The sequence below is a fragment of the Triticum dicoccoides genome, chromosome 2A (assembly GCF_002162155.2).
Source record: "Triticum dicoccoides isolate Atlit2015 ecotype Zavitan chromosome 2A, WEW_v2.0, whole genome shotgun sequence".
NCBI classification, from domain to species: Eukaryota; Viridiplantae; Streptophyta; class Magnoliopsida; order Poales; family Poaceae; genus Triticum; species Triticum dicoccoides.
Genome location: NC_041382.1, coordinates 644423305 through 644447738, shown reverse-complemented (window position 1 = coordinate 644447738; position 24434 = coordinate 644423305). Strand labels below are relative to the sequence as shown.

General features: G+C 46.5%; 2 protein-coding genes and 1 long non-coding RNA gene across 5 annotated transcripts; 2 read left to right on the top strand and 1 right to left on the bottom strand.

Annotated features, from left to right (window-relative positions):
- Positions 1–16370: 16370 nt before the first annotated feature.
- On the top strand, positions 16371–17011 carry LOC119355953. The gene is made up of 3 exons (XR_005171739.1): positions 16371–16511; positions 16625–16772; positions 16863–17011. It is a non-coding gene; the product is annotated as an uncharacterized LOC119355953 (long non-coding RNA).
- Positions 17012–17029: 18 nt separating this feature from the next.
- LOC119355952 (mitochondrial outer membrane protein porin 1-like) lies at positions 17030–22369 on the top strand. Of its 3 annotated transcripts, none has more exons than XM_037622852.1 (10): positions 17030–17273; positions 17358–17462; positions 19080–19136; positions 19229–19291; positions 19867–19954; positions 20135–20702; positions 20876–20988; positions 21078–21170; positions 21346–21554; positions 21773–22369. In XM_037622852.1, the coding sequence occupies exons 1-10, from the start codon at positions 17260–17262 to the stop codon at positions 22089–22091; spliced, it is 1629 nt and encodes a 542-aa protein (XP_037478749.1). In that variant the 5' UTR covers positions 17030–17259; the 3' UTR covers positions 22092–22369. The 3 variants fall into 3 exon arrangements, with proteins under 3 accessions (XP_037478749.1, XP_037478748.1, XP_037478750.1); XM_037622851.1 differs by having other exon boundaries at positions 19867–20032; XM_037622853.1 differs by lacking the exons at positions 17030–17273; positions 17358–17462; positions 19229–19291 and adding an exon at positions 19292–19362 and having other exon boundaries at positions 19098–19136; positions 19867–20032.
- Positions 22370–22982: 613 nt separating this feature from the next.
- On the bottom strand, positions 22983–24354 carry LOC119358041 (UTP--glucose-1-phosphate uridylyltransferase-like). The gene is made up of 5 exons (XM_037624763.1): positions 24299–24354; positions 23427–23487; positions 23261–23338; positions 23117–23167; positions 22983–23021 (listed from the first exon to the last, which is right to left on the bottom strand). The coding sequence occupies exons 1-5, from the start codon at positions 24352–24354 to the stop codon at positions 22983–22985; spliced, it is 285 nt and encodes a 94-aa protein (XP_037480660.1).
- Positions 24355–24434: the final 80 nt, after the last annotated feature.

The window sequence follows — 24434 nt, the reverse complement described above, 5'->3', positions numbered from 1 at the left end:
ATGAGTGAAAGGAGTGCATCTACATACCCTTGTAGATCGCGAGCGGAAGCGTTCAAGAGAACGGGGTTGAGGGAGTCGTACTCGTCGTGATCCAAATCACCGATGATCCTAGTGCTGAACGGACAGCACCTCCGCGTTCAACACACGTACGGTTGAGGAAGACGTCTCCTCCTTCTTGATCCAGCAGGGGGGGAGGAGAGGTTGACGGAGATCCAGCAGCACGATGGCGTGGTGGTGGATGCAGCAGTGATCTCGGCAGGGCTTCGCCGACCTTCTATGAGAGGGAGAGGTGTAGCAAGGGGGAAGGGAGGCGCCAAGAGCATGGGTGCGGCTGCCCTCCCTCCCCCCTCTTTATATAGGCCCCCTAGGGGGGCGCCAGCCCTAGGAGATGGGATCTCCAAGGGGGGGCGGCGGCCAGGGGGAAACTTGCCCCCCAAGCCAGGTGGAGGCGCCCCCCACCCTAGGGTTTCCAACCCTAGGCGCAGGGGGGCCCAAGGGGGGGGCGCACCAGCCCTACTGGGGCTGGTTCCCCTCCCACTTCAGCCCATGGGGCCTTCCGAGATAGGTGGCCCCACCCGGTGGACCCCCGGGACCCTTCCGGTGGTCCCGGTACAATACGTGTGACCCCCGAAACTTTCCCGATGGCCAAAACCTGACTTCCTATATATAATTCTTCACCTCCAAACCATTCCGGAACTCCTCGTGACATCCGGTATCTCATCCGGGACTCTGAACAACTTTCGGGTTACTGCATACTAATATCTCTACAACCCTAGCGTCACCGAACCTTAAGTGTGTAGACCCTACGGGTTCGGGAGACATGCAGACATGACCGAGACGCCTCTCCGGTCAATAACCAACAGCAGGATCTGGATACCCATGTTGGTTCCCACATACTCCTCGATGATCTCATCGGATGAACCACGATGTCGAGGATTCAATCAATCCCGTATACAATTCCCTTTGTCAATCGGTACGTTACTTGCCCGAGACTCGATCGTTGGTATCCCAATACCTCGTTTAATCTCGTTACTGGCAAGTCACTTTACTCGTACCGTAATGCATGATCCTGTGACCAGACACTTGGTCAAATTGAGCTCATTATGATGATGCATTACCGAGTGGGCCCAAAGATACCTCTCCGTCATACGGAGTAACAAATCCCAATCTCGATTCGTGCCAACCCAACAGAAACTTTCGGAGATACCCGTAGTGCACCTTTATAGTCACCCAGTTACGTTGTGACGTTTGGCACACCCAAAGCACTCCTACGGTATCCAGGAGTTGCACAATCTCATGGTCTAAGGAAATGATACTTGACATTTCGAAAAGCTCTAGCTAAACGAACTACACGATCTTTGAGCTATGCTTAGGATTGGGTCTTGTCCATCACATCATTCTCCTAATGATGTGATCCCGTTATCAACGACATCCAATGCCCATAGTCAGGAAACCATGACTATCTGTTGATTAACGAGCTAGTCAACTAGAGGCTTACTCGGGACATGTTGTGGTCTATGTATTCACACGTGCATTATGATTTCCGGATAACACAGTTATAGCATGAATAAAAGACAATTATCATGAACAAAGGAATATAATAATAACCATTTTATTATTGCCTCTAGGGCATATTTCCAACAGTGGCGGCGTCGACGGAGGAGGAGGACGACGAGAATGTACGGTGGCGGTGGGAGAGATGTTGTTAGTGGCGTGTGTTTGTGTGTGTCATGATGTTTTTTTAGGGTGACACCACAATGATTTCCACCTCTTATACTTGTGGTTTCCAATGTGTCACATAGGTTTGGAGTCTGTTGAGTTTGTTCACATTACATGACTTGATAGAAAAGAAAAAGGGCCAAGTAACATATTGTTAAATATTGAGCCTCTCCAGTTTTCGAGTGCCTTAGCCACCTTATGCTCTCACCACATCTTCTTACTGAAGCTAATGTCCCAGAAGCGACGCCTGATGATAGACTGACACATCTTGAACAAGTTGTTGAATCCACGAAAAGACATGTTCTTTCCCTTCTTACCGAACGAAGGAGAGGAAGCAATAGTGTGAGGAAACCTAGTGGGATCCTGTGCAGTGACACCCCGTGAGGAGGGACTACCTGTCTCAATAGTAGCAACAGTTGAAGCAGGCGTCTTTTTAGGCCCGGGCTTCTTGCCCACCAAGTGAAGCAGATCATCACACGCCCAATGCTCGAAGTTGGTGTACCTGACAGGCAGAGAAATAGGAAAATTGCGCAAGAGCTTGGCATGGTCAGCAATCTTAGCCTCAACGAGAGAGCATGGATGAACGGAGCACACACAACCCGGCTTGTTGTCAAACACAAGAGTTCTCGTCTCCTCAAACATGAAATCTAGCACATCAGCCTTCTTCTCATCATGAGCATATACAAGGGCAGTCAATGGTGGGGCCCCAAAACTCATTAGACGTACCTGTCAAGGGGGCCAAGGAGATCTTGAAAAATCATGAACCTACATGAGTAGTTTGCGCGACCAGGACGAGACACTCGTCGACCCAAACAGTTGGCATGCTCGGTTGAAGCTTGGCTGGCATCATATGCCCATTCATCATCGGCGTGACGGAGGGGCGTGGCGGCGTCGACGGAGGAGGAGGACGACGAGAATGTACGGTGGCGGTGGGAGAGATGTTGTTAGTGGTGTGTGTTTGTGTGTGTCATGATGTTTTTTTAGGGTGACGCCACGATGATTTCTACCTCTTATACTTGTGGTTCCCAATGTGTCACGTAGGTCTGGAGTCTGTTGAGTTAGTTCACATTACATGACTTAATAGACAAGAAAAATGCCAAGTAACATATTGTTAAATATTGAGCCTCTCTAGTTTTCGAGTGCCTTAGCCGCCTTATGCTCTCACCACATCTTCTTACTGAAGCTAATGTCCCAGACGCGACACCTGATGATAGACTGGCACATCTTGAACAAGTTGTTGAATCCATGAAAAGACATGTTCTTTCCCTTCTTACCGAACGAAGGAGAGGAAGCAATAGTGTGAGGAAACCTAGTGGGATCCTGTGCAGTGACACCCCGTGAGGAGGGACTACCTGTCTCAGTAGTAGCAACAGTTGAAGCAGGTGTCTTCTTAGGCCTGGGCTTCTTGCCCACCAAGTGAAGCAGATCATCACACGCCCAATGATCGAAGTTGGTGTACCTGACAGGCAGAGAAATAAGAAAATTGCGCAAGAGCTTGGCATGGTCAGCAATCTTAGCCTCAACGAGAGAGCATGGGTGAACGGAGCACACACAACCCGGCTTGTTGTCAAACACAAGAGTCCTCGTCTCCTCGAACATGAAATCTAGCACATCAGCCTTCTTCTCATGATGAGCATATACAAGCAAGTGAATGGTGGGGCCCCAAAACTCATTAGACGTACCTGTCAAGGGGGCCAAGGAGCTCTTGAAAAATCATGAACCTACATGAGTAGTTTGCGCGACCAGGACGAGACACTCGTCGACCCAGACAGTTGGCACGCTCGGTTGAAGCTTGGCTGGCATCATATGCCCATTCTTCATCGGCGTGACGGAGGGGCGTGGCGGCGTCGACGGAGGAGGAGGACGACGAGAATGTACGGTGGCGGTGGGAGAGATGTTGTTAGTGTTGTGTGTTTGTGTGTGTCATGATGTTTTTTTAGGGTGACCCCACGATGATTTCTACCTCTTGTACTTGTGGTTCCCAATGTGTCACGTAGGTTTGGAGTCTGTTGAGGTTGTTCACATTACATGACTTGATAGAAAAGAAAAAGGGCCAAGTAACATATTGTTAAGGGACATTTACATCTATGCCCTTAACTCGAACCCACTACTCAGTTTTGCCCCTAATTTTTACGTATGCTCAGTTTTGCCCCTCCGCCGTTAGTGTCACTTATAGAAATGCCCTTTTGCGACATTATCGTCTGGTCAAAGAACTTTGACCACCCAGAAAAAAATAGCAAAAAAAATCAAAAAAATCTGAAATTTTGTGGGATCGAAGATATTCATGTCCGCAAGGCGCGTGCAAATTTGTGTGCCGTTCGGACACCCTGAGAGCTCGTGGAAAAGGAAATCATAAATTTTGTACGCATGTGAACAATAAATTCGAAAAAATAGAAAAAAAAATCAAAAAAATATGAAATTTTGTGGAACTGAAGATACTTAAGTGCACAAGATGTGTGCACATTTTTGTTGTGTTTGGACATCGTAGGAGCTCACGGAGAAAAAAATAAAGTTTAGCTCCTACGAGCTCGTACGGGCTCATACGATGTCCAAACACAACAAAAATGTGCACACATCTTGTGCACCTAAGTATCTTCAGTTCCCCAAAATTTCATATTTTTTTGATTTTTTTCTATTTTTTCGAATTTACTGTTCACATGCGTACAAAATTTATGATTTCCTTTGCCACGAGCTCTCGGGGTGTCTGAACGGCACACAAATTTGCACGCACCTTGCGGACATGACTATCTTCGATCCCACAAAATTTCAGATTTTTTTGATTTTGTTTGCTATTTTTTTCTGGGTGGTCAAAGTCCTTTGACCGGACGGTAACGGCGCAAAATGGCATTTCTATAAGTGACACTAACGGCGGAGGGGCAAAACTGAGCATACCTAAAAATTAGGGGCAAAACTGAGTAGTGGGTTCGAGTTAGGGGCAGAACTGGAATTGGCCCTATTGTTAAATATTGAGCCTCTCTAGTTTTCGAGTGCCTTAGCCGCCTTATGCTCTCACCACATCTTCTTACTGAAGCTAACGTCCCACACGCGACGCCTGGTGATAGACTGGCGCATCTTGAACAAGTTGTTTGACCCGCGCCCGATCCACTCTGGGGCGTAGCATCTGAGGACGCACCTCGCAGCACCGGCTCACATCGCGACTCTCCAACGTCGGGTCGCCTGCCGCTGACATCGCTTTGCGCAGTCGTCGAGCAACGGGTCGTCCTGCATGAGGAAAGGAAACGAGAGGCAGATAGATGAGGAAATGAAGCAATGGCTGGTCATCCATCAGAAGCAACTACATGCTTGGAGAAGCCAACAGGGCCATTGATTTGGCTAGCTAGAGGCTCACGATGCTCAGAGAAGGAGGAGGACCGAGGGGGGAGGGGAGGAAGGAGGAGCGCGTAGTTATCACGGCCGCCGTGTCCAAGTCGGCGAGCCCATTAGCGGCGTTGCCGAAGCCCGCCTTGACGGCCATCAGCGCCTCCCCGTCCCCCTGAGCCGACGCCGCCAACAGCCCAGGAACCACCACCATCTCGTGGTGATGGAGGGAGGCAGCCGTTGTGCCGGGTTCTAAGTCTTTTTAAACATTTCAACAAGTGACTACATACGAAGCAAAATAAGTAAATCTACACTCTAAAATATGTTTACATATATTCGCATGTTGTAGTCCACTTGAAATGTCTAAAAGGACTTATATTTAAGAACGGAGGGAGTATTTGTTCTCACATTCACACGTTGCCCGATTTGGTGCTAAATATTTTTGTTATTAGGTTGGATACTTATGCTTGTCTTCCTCACAAATTCATACTGACTGAATATCTGGATACGAAAATAGGAAGATAACGAAATATTTATATATATAGCATACACGTCGAACAAAATTAAATTCCAAACTCTTTGGAACAATAAATATCAACTTGAACTTCAAACCAAAATGTTTCATAGTTTTAAATACAAGGAAGAAGTAAAACATTACTATTCAAACAACACATAATTCTAATGCTTATGTGCAGTGTAATTAATAATTAGTATCTTCGCGATATTAATATATTTTCCTTTTCAAAAAAATGTGCAGCGTAATTAAATTATTTTGTGACTTTATGATGCAGTATCTAATCAATTTATTTCTTAATTAACACATTCTAGAAAACTCTCACGAGGGCAACAGAATGCGCAAAAGGAAATCAAAGATATGCAAATATGCAGTCAAAGCAAATGAAAGCTTTTTTTTGAGCAACTGCACCCTTTATTAAAAGTTCAAACACATGGGAATACAGATTATTTCGGGCAAAATACTAAGCCACACATGGCGCCCGGGGCTAAGAGAGGCAGCTGCCTTTGCTAAAGCATGTGCTTCTCCGTTATGCTTCCTATTCTCATGAAGAAACTTTACATCCTGAAAATAGCTCCTTTCATGCTTGATATCCTGTAGGATAGAAAAATATCGGCAAGGGACTTCGTCTTGGATGTTCCTTATTACCTCCAGTCAATCTGAAGCAACACAAATCGATTGAACATGCAGATCCGAGGCGAGGGAGAGGGCCTCGCAGCATGCCTGTGCTTCGAGTATAGTTGGGTCGAGGCGGCCGTCGTAGATGATGGCCGAGGCACCCAAGTAGTTTCCTCGTTTGTCCCTGCATACCACTGTTGTAGCTGCGCGGTCGCTGACCTTCGAAAAGCCCGCATCTACATTAATTTTAACATCATGGTGCTCAGGCGGGAGCCACACATGTGAAGGCGAAACCCTCTGTCCACTTCGGGTTGCATGCAGGTCCCCAAAGATCACATGCAGGTCCCCAGAAGTTACGTGTAGGTCCTTGGGACGTGTTTTCTTGTCCGGTATCATCTCTAGCTTCGCCAGAAACTTCTCAACGAAAGTATGGGTGCTTAGTGGGATCTGGTACTGGTCGTCGTGGATGGCTCGGCGCCTCGCCCACCATATAGCCCACATTGTCACCAATACCCGTGTTAGGTCAGCCGAAGGAAGGGTGTCAACCAACCATAGCATCCAAAGTTTGGCATCCTTCTCCCTGTTTGATATGACTGTTTTCGTAAGATCCTCGTCAGGGAGGGCCCAAACGCAGCGAGCCATGCGGCAGTCAAAGAGGGAAAACCAGGCCAGAACCAGCTAGCCGATCTCTCCTTCCGCTCGACAGCACCGGGACGGGCTCGTGTGGTGATCAGATCGGCGGTAGATGCGAGACTCTAGGCGGCGATTAGAGTCGCCGCCAGAGGCGAAAAAACCCTAAACTCGAGGGTAGATTTCACGGTCTAGCAAATGAAAGCTACAATAGATCAAATTACATCTAGACGTGAATTGGGGCCCAACGGACTAGGCAAAGAATCAAACCTACATATATCGCAACAAAACAGCAACTTAAAACATCTATACATCACGGTTAGCACACACAATAGAAGGATACGTGTTTTGACGCTAGACATATACCGCGTTTTTATTTTCTGATGGCAGTAAATCAAAATAAGGACTATGTGTGTGATATTTTTATTATCAGTACGGTAATCTAAAGATAGAGTTGTGCACCCGATTAGTTGACCAGGATTCATGTCCCATGTTCCGAATTAGCGCCCCAAAGAATCCTATTGTTAATTGATCTATCATTTTTGGCATCATCAAACTTGTCCTCTACCTGCCAACCTAATTGGTACAATTGGCATTTGCTTCGCAGCGAAGCACGTCAACTTGTTTTCTCCCGTTGCAACGCACAGGCACGTTTGCTAGTACTAAGTAAAAGAGATTGTATGGTGTGTGCGGTACATGCACGTTCCGTGGAGTTTTTGTTTTTTTAAGCAACGTGACAACAAGAAGAACAACAACAACAAAAAAAAAGCAACGTGACAAGAAGAAGAAGAAGAACCTTGAAGTGAAGTACAACCACAATCAACACAGAACAGCAATCTCAGCTGGCTAGCTAGAACGGTGGTGATTCTAAAAAAACAAAGTTAGAACGACGGTCGCGGCTGGCCAACCAGGGCGAGGTGGATGACCGTGGCTGTGGCCGTCGAACAAGCGGGCAGCGCCTAGTGTCATCAGTATCAGCAAGGGCCAATATCTGAAGATCATATTGTCACAACGGAGAAGAGGATGAGAAAAAGGATCGTGCATGACCAGGATGGTCACCAGGTCGTGCAGAGTATGCGCGAGCGGCGCCTGACGCTCGCGTTCCGGCCTTCCGATTCCTCATCGGCGTCGTCCTCCAAACCGGGGTGCTCGAGCGGATCTCGCTTCTCATGCCTCGGATCGGCGTCCAGTTCGTCCGATGAGGAGGATAACACGCCGGCCATCGGGATCAGGATGGCGTTGGATGTGCTTGACGACGGTGCAACAAATAAAGAGTGGACTCCGGTGATTCGTCGGAGAAAGAAGACGGAGGCCGAGATCGTGCAGGATTTCTGGACGGATGCTGGTTTTCCTACACCGGCGTCACGTTTCTGGGAGAAGAGATCAAGTACGTCGCCGGTGGTCTCCTCGGAACAGGCATGTACGGAGGTGTTGTCTTGCAGGGTGCAGGTAGATGCCATGGACGAGGGGAGGAACGGTCAACCCGGGAATCCGCCAGCAGTGGAATCCGGGACGTCTATGCCGCCACGCCGGAGTTCTCCTTCGCCACTGACCGGGTTGAGGATGTCCCGTCCTCCACGTATGGGCGCATGGAGAGGGCCGCTGCCGCCGAGACGAATAACACCACCGCCTGTGTTGGGCCAGTTCATGACTGCGGCCAAGCATGTGCCCGCAGGGGGCCGTGGTGGTTCCTCGACGCCGGGATCGTCGCCGCGATCAATGGAACTTTCCGATCCGCGATCAACGGCGATTCAAGTCGTTCCTGCTTCGGATGCTGGGCCTACGTCACATGAGTTTTCATGGGCCTGCCTACGTCCGCGTATGAAGGCCCTATGGCTGGGCTACCCTAACTCTTCATCGTCTACGCTTCACAACTCTACGCTACCGCCGTCGACCTCGGTTTCGTCTGCTTCCCACGAGCCGCCACCGACTGTGATCGCATCGTCACCTCCCGCTCGACCATCGACGCTAGCTTCTGCCGCCGGCAGCGTCCGCTCCTTTGCGGCTGTTGCGGCGCCGCCTGCCCTGCCGCGCCCGATGGCGGGCCCTCCACAGCGGGACAATTCGGCCATGGGTGGTCCACATGCTCACGCTCCGACGTACGTGGGGGACGCTGTTGGTTCTGCTCAGCCTCCAACCACGGCGTTCATCGCCGGCACTCCGGTTCTTCAACAACATCATCTACGGGGCCCGGCACCCTCGTATACGTATGGAGGACCCCAGTTCTCGGTACAAGGTCAGGGCGCACACGACCTGTCAAACCGCGGGGTTGCTGCCAGCGGTGGACCGGCACCTCCGTACGGGCAGTATATTGCCGGAGCAACTCCCCTTCCTCAGTTTCAGTCGGGAGGGGTTCCGGATCCACAGCAGCAGGTGGCCTTCGCTATGGGTCAACAAGGTATTACTCAGAAACGGAAGAAGAAGAAGAAGCCGCACTCACAACAGTCACATGTCGTAGGAAATTTGCAGCAGGGATACCATTATCAGCAGCAGCACCAGGTGAATGTTCAGCAGCAGTTTCCGAACCAGTTTGTTATGCCACAACAGTTGCAACCACAACAAGGGCCATATCAGCAATTCGGGACGCAGCAACAGATAATGCAAGTTTCACAGTAGCCGCTAGCACCGCATGGGCACGGCCAAGTTGCTCCCGGTGATGTATCCACGACCATGGCTGCTAATGAGCAGGGGGTCCTTCCATAACCAAGGGCAAAGCAAAGAAAGGGGTTCGTTGTTGGAAGTGTGCAGTAGATACACATGCTGCAAAAGATTGCAAGGTTCAACATTACTGTTACATTTGCGACAAGATTGCTCATCCAACGTTGCAGTGCCATATTCTGAAACTACCTAAACCCAATGCTTTTGTTTCGGGGTTAGGAGCTGAAGAGACATATTTTGCTCAATTGCCTGATTGTGTTGTGAAGGATCATTTGGCACCGGCTCACTCTCCCATTGCTTCTGTTCAGGTTAGCGGTATTATGGTACCTGCTTCTGTTGTTGAGAGCCAGATTGCAAGGAGATGTCCGACACAGACACAATGGAAGTGGGAGGCTATACCACATGGGGAGAATGCATATCTTGTTAGCTTCCCCTCTTTTGAGGATTTGGACAGGGTTGATGGTATTCAAATGAATGTGCCATCGGTTAATGCTCAGATTACTATTTCTGCATGGAAGTCTCAGGAGATCCCGCACAAATTGGAACTTAAGCAACTTTGGCTCCATGTAGAGGGTGTTCCGCACACTGTTCGTCACTTTTGGGGCCTGTGGGCAGTAGGCTCTCTAATGGGCAAAACTGTTGATGTTGATCTCATCAGTTTGCGACGACGTGGGGTGGTATGCATTTTAGTGGCCATGACAAATACTCAGATTCTGTCGAAGGAGAAAGATGATGTTGGGCCTTTTATTTCCACAGATGTGGTTGTTAAACTCAAAGGTTATGAAATCACTTTCAGAAGGGAACCATCAGACTATGTTCCGGATCTGGACTTTGTTCCGTTTATTTGGAAACGTAAGAGAGATGATGCTGATGATGACAATACTGGAAAGGAGAAGGACGATGAGATGGATACATCAGAGCAGACCCGTTTTTCCTCCAACCCCGCGCCATCCAGTTCTGCCCCTACTAATGATGTTCACATGACACAAGTTAGTGGATATGGTCAGGTTGGTGCTCCTTCCTCAGCGCCGCCTGGTACTGAACATGCAATGATAGCGGTTACCCCGTTTAACCCGAACCCACAGACTCCTCGAGGCATTCAGCTACTGGCGGAACTGAGAGCTAATTCTTCTTTACACGGCTGTCTTGAACGATCGCCGGAAATGCAGCAATACGGGGCCCCGTCGAAGTCCGTCCATACGCCGGTGCAGATGAATGATTGGGCACTTGTGCAAAGTAATGACAAAATATTGATGCAATCAGATCAGTCACACATGCATGCACTAGTACGGGATACACAACAGTCCAAACAAATCCAACATGCACCCGCCCATCACATGCATGCACCATACGGAGTGTTAAACCAGCCTGTCGTGCTCCTGGGCAACACTCAGGAAAGCCCTGGCCAGCCGACACTAGCACAGGTGGTCGACGTGTCATGTGGCCATGTTGGACCGGACCTCGAAGGCTGCACCCCCAATCCGACCGCTCCTGTTTACGAGCCGACGGAACCGGTCGGGGCAGTTTCTCCGCCGACGACGGATGGTGTTACTTCACGGGCTACGACGACATCATCCATCATGTCTCCGGCGCTCGCTGGTGGGGAGGGGGTTTCTACACCACCGCCAACCCCTCCGCCGGCTGCGCTGGCTGCTCACGGGCTTGAACCAGTTGGACGGCCTTTAGATGTGCAGCCGCGTGCTGCTTTGTCGATGGTCTCGTTGTTCGAGCCGGCGGTGCATACTGTCGGGGAGGGGGTTGCTACTACACCATCATCCCCTCCTTCGGCAGTAGAGCCGGCGCCATGGCCTCCGCTGGCAGTGACACCTACACACCAAAGTATTCGCCATATGGCTGCTGACGACGGTTCTATGGACACGGATGAGGACTCTTTGGCCAAGGCTATGCGGCGCAAAGCAACGCAAAACCTCGACAGCCAAGGTATTACGTCATCACCCAAATCCTTTTTAGCTTTTTCCAATGTTGCCATTGCATCTAAGTTGAATAGTGTGGGTGTTAGTCTAGGAAAGAATGAGAAGGATATTTTCTATTTCGACTAAAGCTTTAAAACATTTGGAATATGACCGACTAAAAGTCACTCCACGTGTTTCTAGCAAGTCTTATGTCTCCCATACTGATGAGGAGGAGCTGCATGCCACATCAGATGGTCAGCTACTCTCTCACTTAGTAGGAGCGGTTTCGGACGTGGGCCTAGATGAACCCGGGCTTAGCTCACTAATTGAGCTCACAGCAACCGGGCGTAAATCAAAGACCGCACGTTCGAAAAAAGATAGTAAGTCCCACAAGAGGGCGAAATGTTCGAAATCTCCTATTGTTTCCTCATGAATGGAATGTTTTTTAATAGCAGAGGTCTTCGTGACTTGGCTAAACATTTATTCATTGCGGAATGTAATAGGGAATACAATTTAGATTTCTTGGCTATCTCTGAAACATGGAAACGTGATTTCTCAATAAGTCTACTAAACCGTCTGTCTGGCGGGATAGACTTTACTTGGGTTTCTCGACCGCCTAGAGGTCGTTCTGGGGGCATTTTACTTGGCGTAAATACAGGGACTATGGATGTTTTGGCCAGTTCGGATGGTGAGTTTCACATTAAACTCCATATTCGCAACAAGGCCGACAACTTCACATGGACCCTCGTTGCCGTGTATGGGGCAGCCCAAGACGAGTTCAAGGCTGATTTTCTCCGTGAATTGGTTAATCTGGCAAAAGATAATCCCCACCCCATTCTTATAGGTGGGGATTTTAATTTGCTTCGATTCCCAAATGAGAAAAGCCGCGGTAGGTTTGATAATCATTGGCCTTTCCTTTTCAACGCTGTCATCGACAGTCTAGATCTGCGAGAGGTTTCCATGATTGGAAGACAATTCACTTGGGCGAACAGTCTTCCGGAACCGACATATGAGAAACTAGATTGCGTTTTAATGGATACCGACTGGGAATCTAAATTTCCCATGGTGTCTGTTCGTGCTCTACCTCGTATTGAGGCTATATCAGACCACGCACCCATTCTCCTAACTACTGGTTTGCCACGACAACAACATAGACGCAAGTTCAAATTTGAACTTGGGTGGTTGCTTCGGGATGGCTTCCATGATATGGTCAAGGAGGTGTGGGAGAAACCAGTGGCCGGGCATACCCCAATTCACAGATGGAATAACAAAATGCGTGCATTACGCAAATTCCTTGGTGGTTGGGCTAGGCATACGGTGGGTATCCTCAAAAAGGAGAAGCTTCGTCTTTCATCTATCATTGATGAGTTAGAAGCTTTGGCAGAGGTTAGACCTTTATCTGAGCATGAGATCGAGATCAAGAGTCATTCGAATGCACAGATAGCTAGCATGCTGCGTGAAGAGGAACTCAAATGGTACCAGCATTCCAACTCTCAATTTATCCTAAAAGGTGATTCAAATACTAGATATTTCCATGGAGTCGCCAATGGTAGACACCGGAAGAAAATTATTCATTCCCTACAACAGGAAGAGGGCACGATTGAGGGGCATGAGCAACTTAAATCCTACATCACTAATTATTATAAAAATTTGTTCGGAGCCCCAGAGGAAGGAAACTTCTCGATGGATGAGTCCTGAACAGATGACATCCCCCAGGTCTCTGATGAGGAAAATGGACTTCTAACAGCCCCGTACACCGAGGAGGAAGTTAGAAATGCAGTTTTCTTAATGGAGCACAACAAAGCCCCGGGTCCGGATGGTTTTCCCGCTGAGTTCTATCAGAACTTCTGGGAAGTCATCAATCCGGATCTCCTACTTTTGTTTAGTGACCTACATGCTAGCCAACTAGAATTGTTTCGCTTAAACTTCGGTGAGATTATTTTATTACCTAAGGTTAATGAGGCTGAAAGGATACAACAATATAGACCTATTTGCCTCCTTAATGTTAGTTTTAAAATATTTACGAAGGTTGCGACGATCAGGCTAAATAAGGTTGCTGAACACGTGGTTCGTCCTTCACAAACTGCTTTTATGCAAGGGAGACACATCCTAGATGGAGTTGTTATCCTTCATGAAACAATCCATGAATTACATCGGAAAAAGTTGAATGGGGTGGTACTCAAATTAGACTTTGAAAAAGCTTATGACAAAGTCAAATGACCATTTCTTTAACAGACTCTCAGAATGAAAGGATTTTCTGCAGAGTGGCGCGCTATGATTCATAGCTTCTTTTCTGGAGGTAGTGTTGCCATTAAGGTCAATGATGACATTGGACACTATTTCCAAACGAAAAAGGGGTTGCGACAAGGTGACTCCATATCGCCCATGCTATTCAATATAGTGGCGGATATGCTAGCGGTCATGATTGAGCGTGCCAAGGTTGATGGCTAAATTGATGGGGTAGTAAATCATCTAGTTGATGGTGGTCTCTCTATACTTCAATATGCCGACGATACGATTCTCTTCATGGATCATGACCTCGAGAAAGCGAGAAATCTGAAATTAATTTTATCCGCATTCGAGCAACTCTCAGGTCTTAAGATCAATTTTCACAAAAGTGAATTGTTTTGTTTTGGCGAGGCTCAAGACGACTCCCACCTATACGCCGAACTATTTGGATGCGGGTTGGGCCAGTTTCCGATCACATATTTGGGGATACCGATACATTATCGGCGACTCACAAATGCTGAATGGAAACACGTCGAGGAGAGACTACAAAAAAGACTTAGCAGTTGGAAAGGTAAACTGTTGTCTCTGGGTGGAAGATTGGTCCTCATAAATTCAGTACTAAGTAACATGGTACTATATATGATTTCCTTCTTCCAATTGCCGAAAGGAGTTTTACATAGATTGGATTATTTCCGATCAAGATTCTTTTGGCAAGGAGATAGCGAGAAAAAGAAATATCGACTGGCTAAATGGAGTGTGGTTTGCCGTCCCAAAGACCAAGGCGGGTTGGGCATTCATGACCTTGAGGTTAAGAATAGGGCCCTCCTCGGCAAATGGTTGTTTAAATTAATGACGGGAGATGGTGTATGGCAAACCCTCCTGAGAAGGAAATATGTGGGTTCCAAGGCGGTATCTCAAGTATACTGGAAGCCTGGGGATTCTCACTTTTGGGCAGGTCTGATGGCTACGAAGAAATATTTCTTCTCCTATGGATCCTTCTCAATTAAGGACGGCTCGAAAATTAGATTCTGGGAGGACAAGTGGCTGGGAAATGCCACACTCCGAGAACAATATCCGGCTCTATACAACATTGTGCGTCATAAGGGTGATACTATCGCCACGGTAATGGAATCATTTCCGCCAAATGTGACATTCAGAAGAGATTTAATTGGACCCAGACTTCAATCATGGTATATCCTGCTCCAGCGTTTGTCCACGGTGCATTTGTCACATGGGTCTGATGTATTTCGATGGAACCTACATGGGAATAGACAATTCTCAGTGGAGTCTATGTACAGAGCGTTAATCCAGTCTGATGTGCCAGTTGATAATAATAAGAAGATCTGGAAGATGAAGATACCTCTAAAGAATAAAATCTTTGCATGGTATCTTCGTCGCGGAGTCATTCTTACTAAAGATAACCTTATTAAGAGAAATTGGCATGGAAGCCCGCAATGTGTCTTTTGTCATCATGATGAGACAATAAAATATTTATTCTTCCAATGCAAATTGGCTCGTTCTATATGGTCAGTCATCCAGATAGCTTCTGGCTTGTATCCTCCTTGTAGTGTTGCTAATGTATTTGGCAACTGGTTACATGGGATAGATTACAGGTTCAGAACTATTCTTAGGGTGGGAGCGCTTGCCATTATTTGGTCGCTTTGGCTATGTAGAAATGATAAGGTGTTTAACGATAAAAGTACTTCTCTGATGCAGGTTATCTACAGGTGTACCGGGACTCTTCGTTTATGGTCCTCTCTACAACGTGTGGAGAATCAAGGCCTGTTTACGAAGGTGTGTACAAGATTGGAGGATACGGCGAGGGATACTTTTACCCAACATGGGTGGCAGCATGATCTTAGGATTGGCCCACCTCCGCTTTAGGCGTTATACATACTCTGTTTTTTTGTATTTCGCCTTCTTAATTTTCGTTTGTGTGAGAAAACTTGTTTGGCTGTGTGCATCATAATTATGCAGAGGCCGGGTGTAATGCTTAAACCTTTTAAGTAATAAAGCATCCCTTTTCGAAAAAAAAGTGAAGTACGTAGTAGCAAGGTAACCTTGAAGACGAGCGAATGGGGCACGAGCAAACACAGATGGTGTAATTTGTGGGCGTTGGATGGGACGTTGACGAAGCGAACGGTGGGCATGGGCAGTGACGGACTTGTGGGGCACGGGCGAGAGGGAGGCCCACGTGTCATGGAGGGGAGGTCCAGCATCCGTCCATCGGTGGTAAATAAATGATAAAAACCGTTGGGCAGCGTCGTCAACACTTTCCACTGGAGGCTGGATACGTGTGGATGCGTCACCGGGCGGCATTCATCTATCTATATAAGCGGAAACGTCCGAGGTAAACGGGGAGGTAAATCAAGGTGAGTAATTAATTTCTGTTGCCTTTTTTTTCCTTTTCTTGAGGGAAAGTATTAATTTCTGTTGCCTTTTTTCTTTTCTTTTCTTGATGGAAAGTAGTACTAATTACTGTTGCCTTTTATTCTTTTCATTTTTCTTTTCTTGAAGGATGAAGGAAACGTGCCGTCCCAGGAAGGAAAAAAAAGCCAGGAAAATCGCAACCAGGAGACCGTGTGGGCCCCGCGACGTGGACAGCGCGTCTGTCCTTGTGTCGCTGGCGCGTGGGCCAGGGAGTGGGAGTGAGGGCTGCTACTGATTCAGCTTCAGCCGGGGGAGGCTGAGCTGAATTATCGCCTCGCCTCGCAGCTGCCATATATAACTTGGGCTCCCTCTCCGCCTCCCTCCCAAGTCCCAACCCAACCCAACCCAACCCTAGCCGCCCCAATCTTCTCCTTCTCCTTCTCCTCTCCATGGAACACAGCCAAGCAACGGAAGAAGGCACAAGCAGGATTCATGGATGGAGGCCTCTCTTCTCTTCAAGACAAGATGGCCACCATGGTACGGTAGGTCAAAGATATCTTTTTCTACTAGGTACCTACATGAGTTGTTTGTATTGTATATATGATATATACGAAGATGAAATCCATTGGTACTCACCCATGGCAGGATCTGGCAGATCCGGCGACCTCCTCCTTGGATCTACAATTTTTTTTTCTTTTGGAGCAAAAGTCCGGCGACCTCCTCCTTGGATCTGCAAGTTTTTGGGGCAAAGTCCGTCAACCATGCCCGCCAGGATCCGCCAAGGTCTCCTCCTGGTAGCCATGGTATGATAAGATCATTGCTACGTATCATAGATGCGTTCGTTCTATCTTGTTGCAAATTTCTTGCCCGACTGACGTTTTTTCCCCCTGCAGCGGAGACGAACTCAGTTTCCTCTTTGTTTCTTTCTTTCCAACAAGAGGACGGAAACTGGCCATAGCCCAGCACCATTTCGCCGGCCGACCAAGGCCCAGCACCATTTCGCCGGCCGACCAAGGCCCAGCACCAGTTCGCCCGCCGACCAAGTCCCAACACCATTTCGCCCGCAGAAGGCCCAGGCCTCGCCGGCCCACCGACCAAGGCCCAGGCGTCGCCCACCGACCAAGGCCCGGCACGACTACCCCGTAACACGGCGCCGCCCACCCGACCCGACTCATTTCGCCACTTCCCCTCCCCGACCCCTCCCCCTCCCGCATCCCCATCCAGAACCCTAGCTCCGCTTCCGCCTCCTCCTCCAACCGCCGCCGCTGCGACACTGCCGGCCGGACTCCGATGGCCCGCAGGAGGTAACGTCCCCCGATCTGACCTCCCCCTTCTTCTCCGACCTCTCTTCTCCTCGATCCCCCTCACCACCCTCATCGTTTTTTCAGGGGAGGCCATGGAGGAGACGAGGGAGACCAGCCGGACCAGGGAGAGCAGGCGGATCCCCATGTCTACCAGGAGGAGACCTACGCGGATCGTGAGGATTGGAAAAGGTGACCATCTCATTTCCCCATCTATCTTCTGGACACGTCCAGATTCTTCCGCTGGGACGGGCTGATCCGCGTGGTGCTGTGTAGCTTCGAGCTGGTGCGGTTTGGTGACGCGCGTGATGCGATTCCCCTGTCTTGTGGTCGATTTCGTGGTTTAATTAGGCCTTCTGAGCAGGGCTCTGACATTATTATCTTCCCAATGTGAAATACATGATCAGATGTGTGTCTATTGTTCATGTTCAAATGTGTGTCCTGCTTGTTTCTCTTATTATTCCTGAAACTTGCACCGGACAGATGGATATCCTGTGATGTTCATGTTTTTTTGAATGCATCTCTATATGATGTATTTTTTGATGTGCATCCTGTGACGTCTGTCTAGTATGCATGGTCACTCGAATGGCATGATCACCTTCCAGAATCTAAATTGCGTGCTTTTTATATTTTCAGAATTGGTCATGCTCTTTGCATGATACCTCTCTGAATGTTAAATGCTTTTTGTGTATTATAAACATAGCCTATTATTTTTTAGAATTGGTCATGCTCATCGCATGATCACCTTCCAATATTATAAATTGCTTGCTTTTTATTTTTTCAGAATTGGTCATGCTCTTTGCATGATACCTCTCTGAATATTAAATGCTTTTTGTGTATTATAAACATAGCCTATTATTTTTTAGAATTGGTCATGCTCTTCGCATGATCACCTTCCAATATTATAAACATGTTCAAAAGTACCTTTCCAGAGTGAAGTGAAATCTATCATCTGCTGTAATTGCTTTATATATGCAACATCTTAGATGACGTCTTGTATGCTGTGCCATTTGTTTATTCATGGTCGTCATGTGACATTATTATCTTCCGGATGTGAAGTCTATGCTCAGATGCTTGTTAACTATCATGTTAAATCGTGTGACTGTTTTACCTTTCTGCTCTTTTTCTTTATTCATAGTCAATTTCAAGTGCAGTGGACTCAGCTAAAATCATGTAATTGCTGTGCTAGTCAGAATGCGTGATATGTCTATTTGTTTAATTTGGCAATGAAGATATGTGGTAGGGATAATGCGGTTTATAAACATAGGTGTTCTTCCACCCCAAGATATGTACCTGTTGTAAGGGAAGTGCATCTTGGTGCAGATTGCCTATTGTCCTATGTCAATTGCGTTGCCAATGTTGCCCTCTGAATGTGAAATGTATACTGTTTTGTCAGTGTACTATATCATGTGCCCAGTTTTACCATTCAAATTATGCTTGAAAATGGTTTGGCTTTTCTTATTTACTGTTCTGCTACTGTCAGTAACTGTTTCTTGGTAATGCAGTAGCCATGCTGATCGTTGCCTATGCGGTCCTTTCCCTGTGGCTTTTTTTCCTGCTTACCAAGTATTTAAGTTCTTAGCATGCGCTGTTCCTGTTGTTATGATTAATTAGTTCTAGTGTTCTGTTCAGTCCTACTCCCTCCGTCCCATAATATAGTACGTTTTTTGACATTAGTGTAGTGTCAAAAAACGTCTTGCATTATGAGACGGAGGGAGTAGTGTTCTGCTTGACAGGTTGCGTTGTTGTTATTTATCTTTTTCATGTATTGTTCCACTAATTTAGAATGTCTTCAACACTATCTTGCAGTACTAATCATGGCCCTGTCTCTGGTGACAATGGAAAGACCTCCAATCCCATCAAGAGGTAACCACCTGACTTTGTTCAATCATTTTGCTTTCTACCCATTTTATATGTTGCCAACAACCCCAACCCGTGCCTATGCTCTTCTTGTGCAGATTCTTTACTACTTTCTCAAGAGGTATTGCTGATGAGCGTGTTGGATATCCACATTATCGCAGGTACTTTGCCCATTGAAATGGTGCCCTACAAGGAATTAGGCCTCGTACAATGGGAGGTGCTTAGGGAGATGGTTAGTAAAATAAACTGAGTTCTTCTTAAGCACCAGTGCTTATTTCTACAGGACAGATGCTTAATCAAGCGTCTATCCTCTACAAATAAGCACCGGTGCTTATTTCTACAGGACAGATGCTTAATCAAGCGTCTATCCTCTACAAATAAGCACTGGTGCTTAGAGAAAGACTGGTTTATTTCTTTAAGCATCTACCTCAAGCACCTTGCATTGTATAGGGCCTTAGCAGCATGAAATATTATTTCAAATTACTGTCCTATATGGAATTAACGACGTTATGTATTTTGAAGAATAACTTCTGTGTGTCTGACCTTTAATTTTAAGCCCAAGGTGGAACCTGCAGTGTTGTTATGACTCTTAAATGTTGTGCAGTTTGCAAATCCTGTCATGCTACCTAGCTTAAACACTCCTTTAATGTTCCATCTTTTGTGACAATAAGATATTGATGTGGTGTTGGCCCCTTTTCATTTAGCATGTTATTAAACATATTATTTGCTCTCTCAGGCCTACTACTGCCAAGGCAATGACGGGTTTTTTGGCACATTACGCCAATAATCTTTCACACTTTTCTCATGAGGCGGAATTCTTTACAGTAAGTAGTAGTGCTGAAGACGATGAGTTTTATATCTTTGCCCATGATGAGTCTGATATGGTAAAGACTACATCTGTGGTATGTGGTAAACAAAGAAGTTTTTTTGAACTTAATTCAAACAATTCTCTGTTTATTCCATTGGTCCCAGATTTTGATGGATGTATATGTTTTGCCTGCCAGGGTCCTTACTTATCAGTGTTCAGACGTGTTCTTGCATCTGGCAAGCCTATGCAAGACCAAATGGCTAAGCTCGGCAAGACTTTGGAGTCTCTCAGGCAGTCCTATGGTGTCTCATCCCCCGCTGCTAAAAACATTGAGGACTTTCTCGCCAGGCTGGAGAAATTAATGGAGAGAGAGTCGAAGAGAATTGCTGAGGCTTCTGAGAAAGGTGCTGTTGAGGAAGCTTCTGCTATCAAGAAATTGGCTGAGGCTCTCAAGGAGGCCGAAGAGAGTGAGTTGTCTTCTCTTATCAAGGAGACAGACCAGTTCTTGAAGACCGCGGAGATTCCGCTAGAGATGCACGAGAGATTGAAGAAGGCTGCTGCAGAGTTGAAAGAATTGAAAACTTTAATGGGTGGATTCCTGGTCTCAATAGGAATGTTCTTTAGGGGCTATGGGTTTTCTTCACCTTCGGTCATTCCTCCAAGTCCCGTGGACTCCCCACCAACTCCAAGTCTGGCGCCTCGTCCCTTTCTTAAACTTGGTGCTGGGCCAACTCCTTTTCACTTCATCGGGAAAAGGGCAAAAGGTGAGCTCAAGAGTACCTTTGTAGTGCATTAATGCTGTTATTTATGTTGGTTGTTGCATGTGACTGCTGCTGTTCTTGTAATGTTTTATTGTTTCTTTGGCCTAGTTTCTCTGTGCAAGTCTTCCTCTGTGCTGATCTTATTTTTGTTCTCATTTCGTTGTCAAAATTTTCAGAGGTCCTCTTTGGTGATTACGAGGAGACGCCCTTCCATGGCATCGGAAAAGCTGGGTTTTTGATCTGTGACAAACAACTGGGCGTTGGCGTTGAGCTCAAGTCCGACCCCTCGGTACTGACTTTGTAAATCTTGGCCTGTTGAATTGATTTGGCTTTTGGCGGGTCATTGTCCTTAGGATTTTTGCCATCTTCTTTGTCTAGGTTGAGACCACTTTGTGCTATGGCAAGGAATATCTAGACTACAAGATGGAGGCAAAGGCGAAAGTTGTTCTACCCTTTGGTGACACTTCTAAGGTATCTTGTTGTAGCTGTAGTTGTTCTACCTTGAAAGATGTTAAAGTGGTGCTCTACCTTGAAAGTTGTAGTTGTTCTACCTTGTTGTAGCTGTAGTTGTTCTACCTTGTAAGTTGCTGGTAGTGTTTGAATGTTGAATGTTGACATGGTGACTTGTGAATTTTCAATTTTGCAGGCTGAAATTGATGTTATTCATCGTCGTGCCTGTCTGAGCGCTTCTGTTGGCCTCAGTGCTAATCCAGTTTTCAACATGTCCGGCATGTTTGGGATAGCTGATGGGATTTGTGGAGGTGCAAGGTTATCTTTTGAGTCTTGTGGATTGGTCAGGGAATTTGAGCTTGGATTATTGATGGACACTACTGAGTTTGGAAGTCTGTCCACCAGGTGAGTTCTTTGCACAAGACAAGATCCTGTCACATATATATATCCTCCTTATTTTATCTCTGTGAAGTACTCCCACCGTTTTGAATTACTTGTCACAGGTATGGATGTATCTAGATGTATTTTAGTTCTAGATACATCCATTTTTGCGATTGAGTAATTTGGAACGGAGGGAGTAGATCTGAATATGGACTGATGTTCTGTGATGTTTGGGTGTGCAGACTTAACCGTGAGAAGCTCCAGGTTATGTTTGACACGGCGGTTGGAAGGGCTACAGGTGCCGCGGAGCTGACTTATTTCCACGATCCAGTTGCGGAGAAGAGGTCAGTCTGTCTGACGGGCGGCCTGTCCTACAACTATGACAATACCCTGACTCTCAAGGGGCGCTTCAGCTCGGATCTTCATGTGGGCGGGATGATACAGTTTGAAGAAAGGTTGGCTAGTATTGTGTTGCGGGCAACAGGTGATGTTGATCTTCGTGCCATGGGTCAGCAGCCCCGGGTCGGGTTCCAGGTGGTGTTTGACCCGACCTGGAAGTAAGTAGCCTTTGCCTTTGCAGTGTTGGTGCTTGTTTTGCTTTTGCTTGGGAGGAACTTTTTTGGTAAAACGGAAGGTCTTGATTTTGGGTTGTCCATGATGATTGATGTATGGACTGAAGCTTTAGACTTGTCAATTCGACTATGTTGGTTTTGCGGAAGCTTGATTGTCCTCTCATACTACATTTTGTTGTTGAATTGAACTGACTTGAAGCACGGTGTATTTGGTTTGAGCCAGTTTAGAACTTCAAACTTTTGGACTCTGTCCATGATGTATTGACTGAATCTTGAGTTGTCAATTCATCTGCCATTTCAACTAGTGCTGTGTCCTCACATAGCGATGATGTAATGACTGAAGCTTGAGTTGTCAATTCATCTGCCATTTCAACTCACATAGCGATTTGTTTAATTGACGGAGAGGAAAATCTGCCCATACCCAAACCTGTTGAAATTTTTGACGGGGAAGAAAACACCTGCTGAATGTTTTGACGGAGAAGTACCATTTTACTGCAAAATTGTTTGGGAACTGGAAGATTTTGACAGAACAGAACCTGTAAACTTGTACTCCCTCTGTCCAAAATACTTGTCATCAAAAAAGATGTATGTAGGATCATCCTTTTTTATCTATTTTGATGACAAGTGTTTCCGGATGGAGGGAGTAGCAAATACAAAGTCTGATAGCAAATCAAACCTAGACCTCTCCGTACCCACGAGCAGCGCCAGCGCCGGCCATGGAGATGTGTTGCTCGGTCTGCATGGTGAGTGTGTGTCAGCGGCGGCGAGGCCGAGCGCACCAGCATGGTGTTGTGCCGCGCATTGTGTCGAGTTTGGTCGCTGTTACTCTGCATCCGCCTGTAGACGTAGAACCACTCCATGCGAGCTTAAGGATGCTCACCTATATCACACAAACAGAGACAATGCGAGGGTATTGGCTCCGAGAGAAACATGTGTCAGTTAATTGACACTGCAAATAGTGGGTATAATGTGATACAATTAAATATAACAGATGAAGTACTACTAATGTCATACCTGGTTGAAAGTGTGAATTTCAATGTTGGAGTTGGAGTACTTCTCAACAATCTACAAAACAGAGGTCATTATGCAAGTGTGTAAGTCCAAATTTAGAAAGTTGTCTTTTCAATAGAAAATAAACAGGGCAGGTGGTATATCAACCTTCTGTGTGTCATCATGAGTGTTGAAAGAGTTCATTAGAAGCAAAGGAACACTGCATCCATACTTCTTGTTCAGGGACTGCATACAGGTGAAACTTGTCAGACACAAACCATTACACACTACATCAAGTCAGTGCACAGAAAATATCAGTAGAAACTAAGAATACCTCAATCTGAATCACAATAAGGTCAAGAAATGTAAACCCATTGCAAGCTTCAATGACAGATCTGCATGCAGTGAGCTATGTTATTTTTTTTTGACAGAAAGACTGTAAGGGAGGCCCCTACAGTATAATTGGTGCAACAAATCCAAATTGCAAATACCATGCCTTGAACTTGGGTGGGTGAAAAGGCATCAACCCCTTTCCACCACTAGGCTATGCCTTAGTCTGCAGTGAGCTATGTTATTACCTGCTGAAGGTGGTAGAACTTAAAAATGAAGCGGAAATATACAAGTCCCTATATTTCCAATATTGGCATGCTGCATCAAACATGCACCTAAATAAATACCTAAGTAAATCATGTTCTGTACAAAGTCTACCACAACGCCATGTTCAAATGATCAATGTTTCACCGGCTAACAGAGTCTAGAAAATAAGTGGATGGTCATATTCAGTAGTGCAGGCTGGCAGCAGTCATTTATGTCAAATTGCAGCAAATATACGTAAACAAAAAGATAAAGAGCACTGATAGCCTTAATGTTTGATAACATTGATCAGAGAACCAGATTAATCGAACTATTTATTTGGACCAAAGGAGCTACCACTCACAATTTCATTTCTCCATGAAACTGGTACTAGTTTAACTGGACTACGTCAGAGTAATAAAGATGTCACAACAAGAATGAACAATGAGTACAGTTAATAGCAATTTTATGACTAATTTCACTAATATGCTTGGAAGCAGTCGAGTTCACATATGCAAGCTGCGAGACTACAGTGTCGGGACAAATCTAACTGAAGTAGCACGATCCACACATATGCAAGGTGAATCAATTGATCTGGAGCAGTGAAGAGGATGGGTGGGGTGGGGTGCTCACTTGGGGCCGGTGCAGCCCATGGTGGTGCCGAGGCCTCCGTTGAGCTTGAGCACCATGAGCTTGTCGAGCAAAATGATTAACAAGTGCGGAACTCAAACTGAACCTATCTTGCTAAGCATATTGGTACATTCCCTTA

Bases quoted from the DNA above. Each gene is read 5' to 3' on its own strand.
- LOC119355952 (XM_037622851.1), top strand. The intron at 17,463-19,079 runs GTGACCATCTCA...ACTATCTTGCAG, and splicing joins GATCGTGAGGATTGGAAAAG to TACTAATCATGGCCCTGTCT. The intron at 20,033-20,134 runs GTATGTGGTAAA...TTTGCCTGCCAG, and splicing joins TGGTAAAGACTACATCTGTG to GGTCCTTACTTATCAGTGTT.
- LOC119358041 (XM_037624763.1), bottom strand. From the start codon at position 24,354: ATGGTGCTCAAGCTCAACGGAGGCCTCGGCACCACCATGGGCTGCACC. The intron at 23,339-23,426 runs GTATTCTTAGTT...ACCTGTATGCAG, and splicing joins TTATTGTGATTCAGATTGAG to TCCCTGAACAAGAAGTATGG. The intron at 23,022-23,116 runs GTATGACATTAG...TGTTTCTCTCGG, and splicing joins AAATTCACACTTTCAACCAG to AGCCAATACCCTCGCATTGT.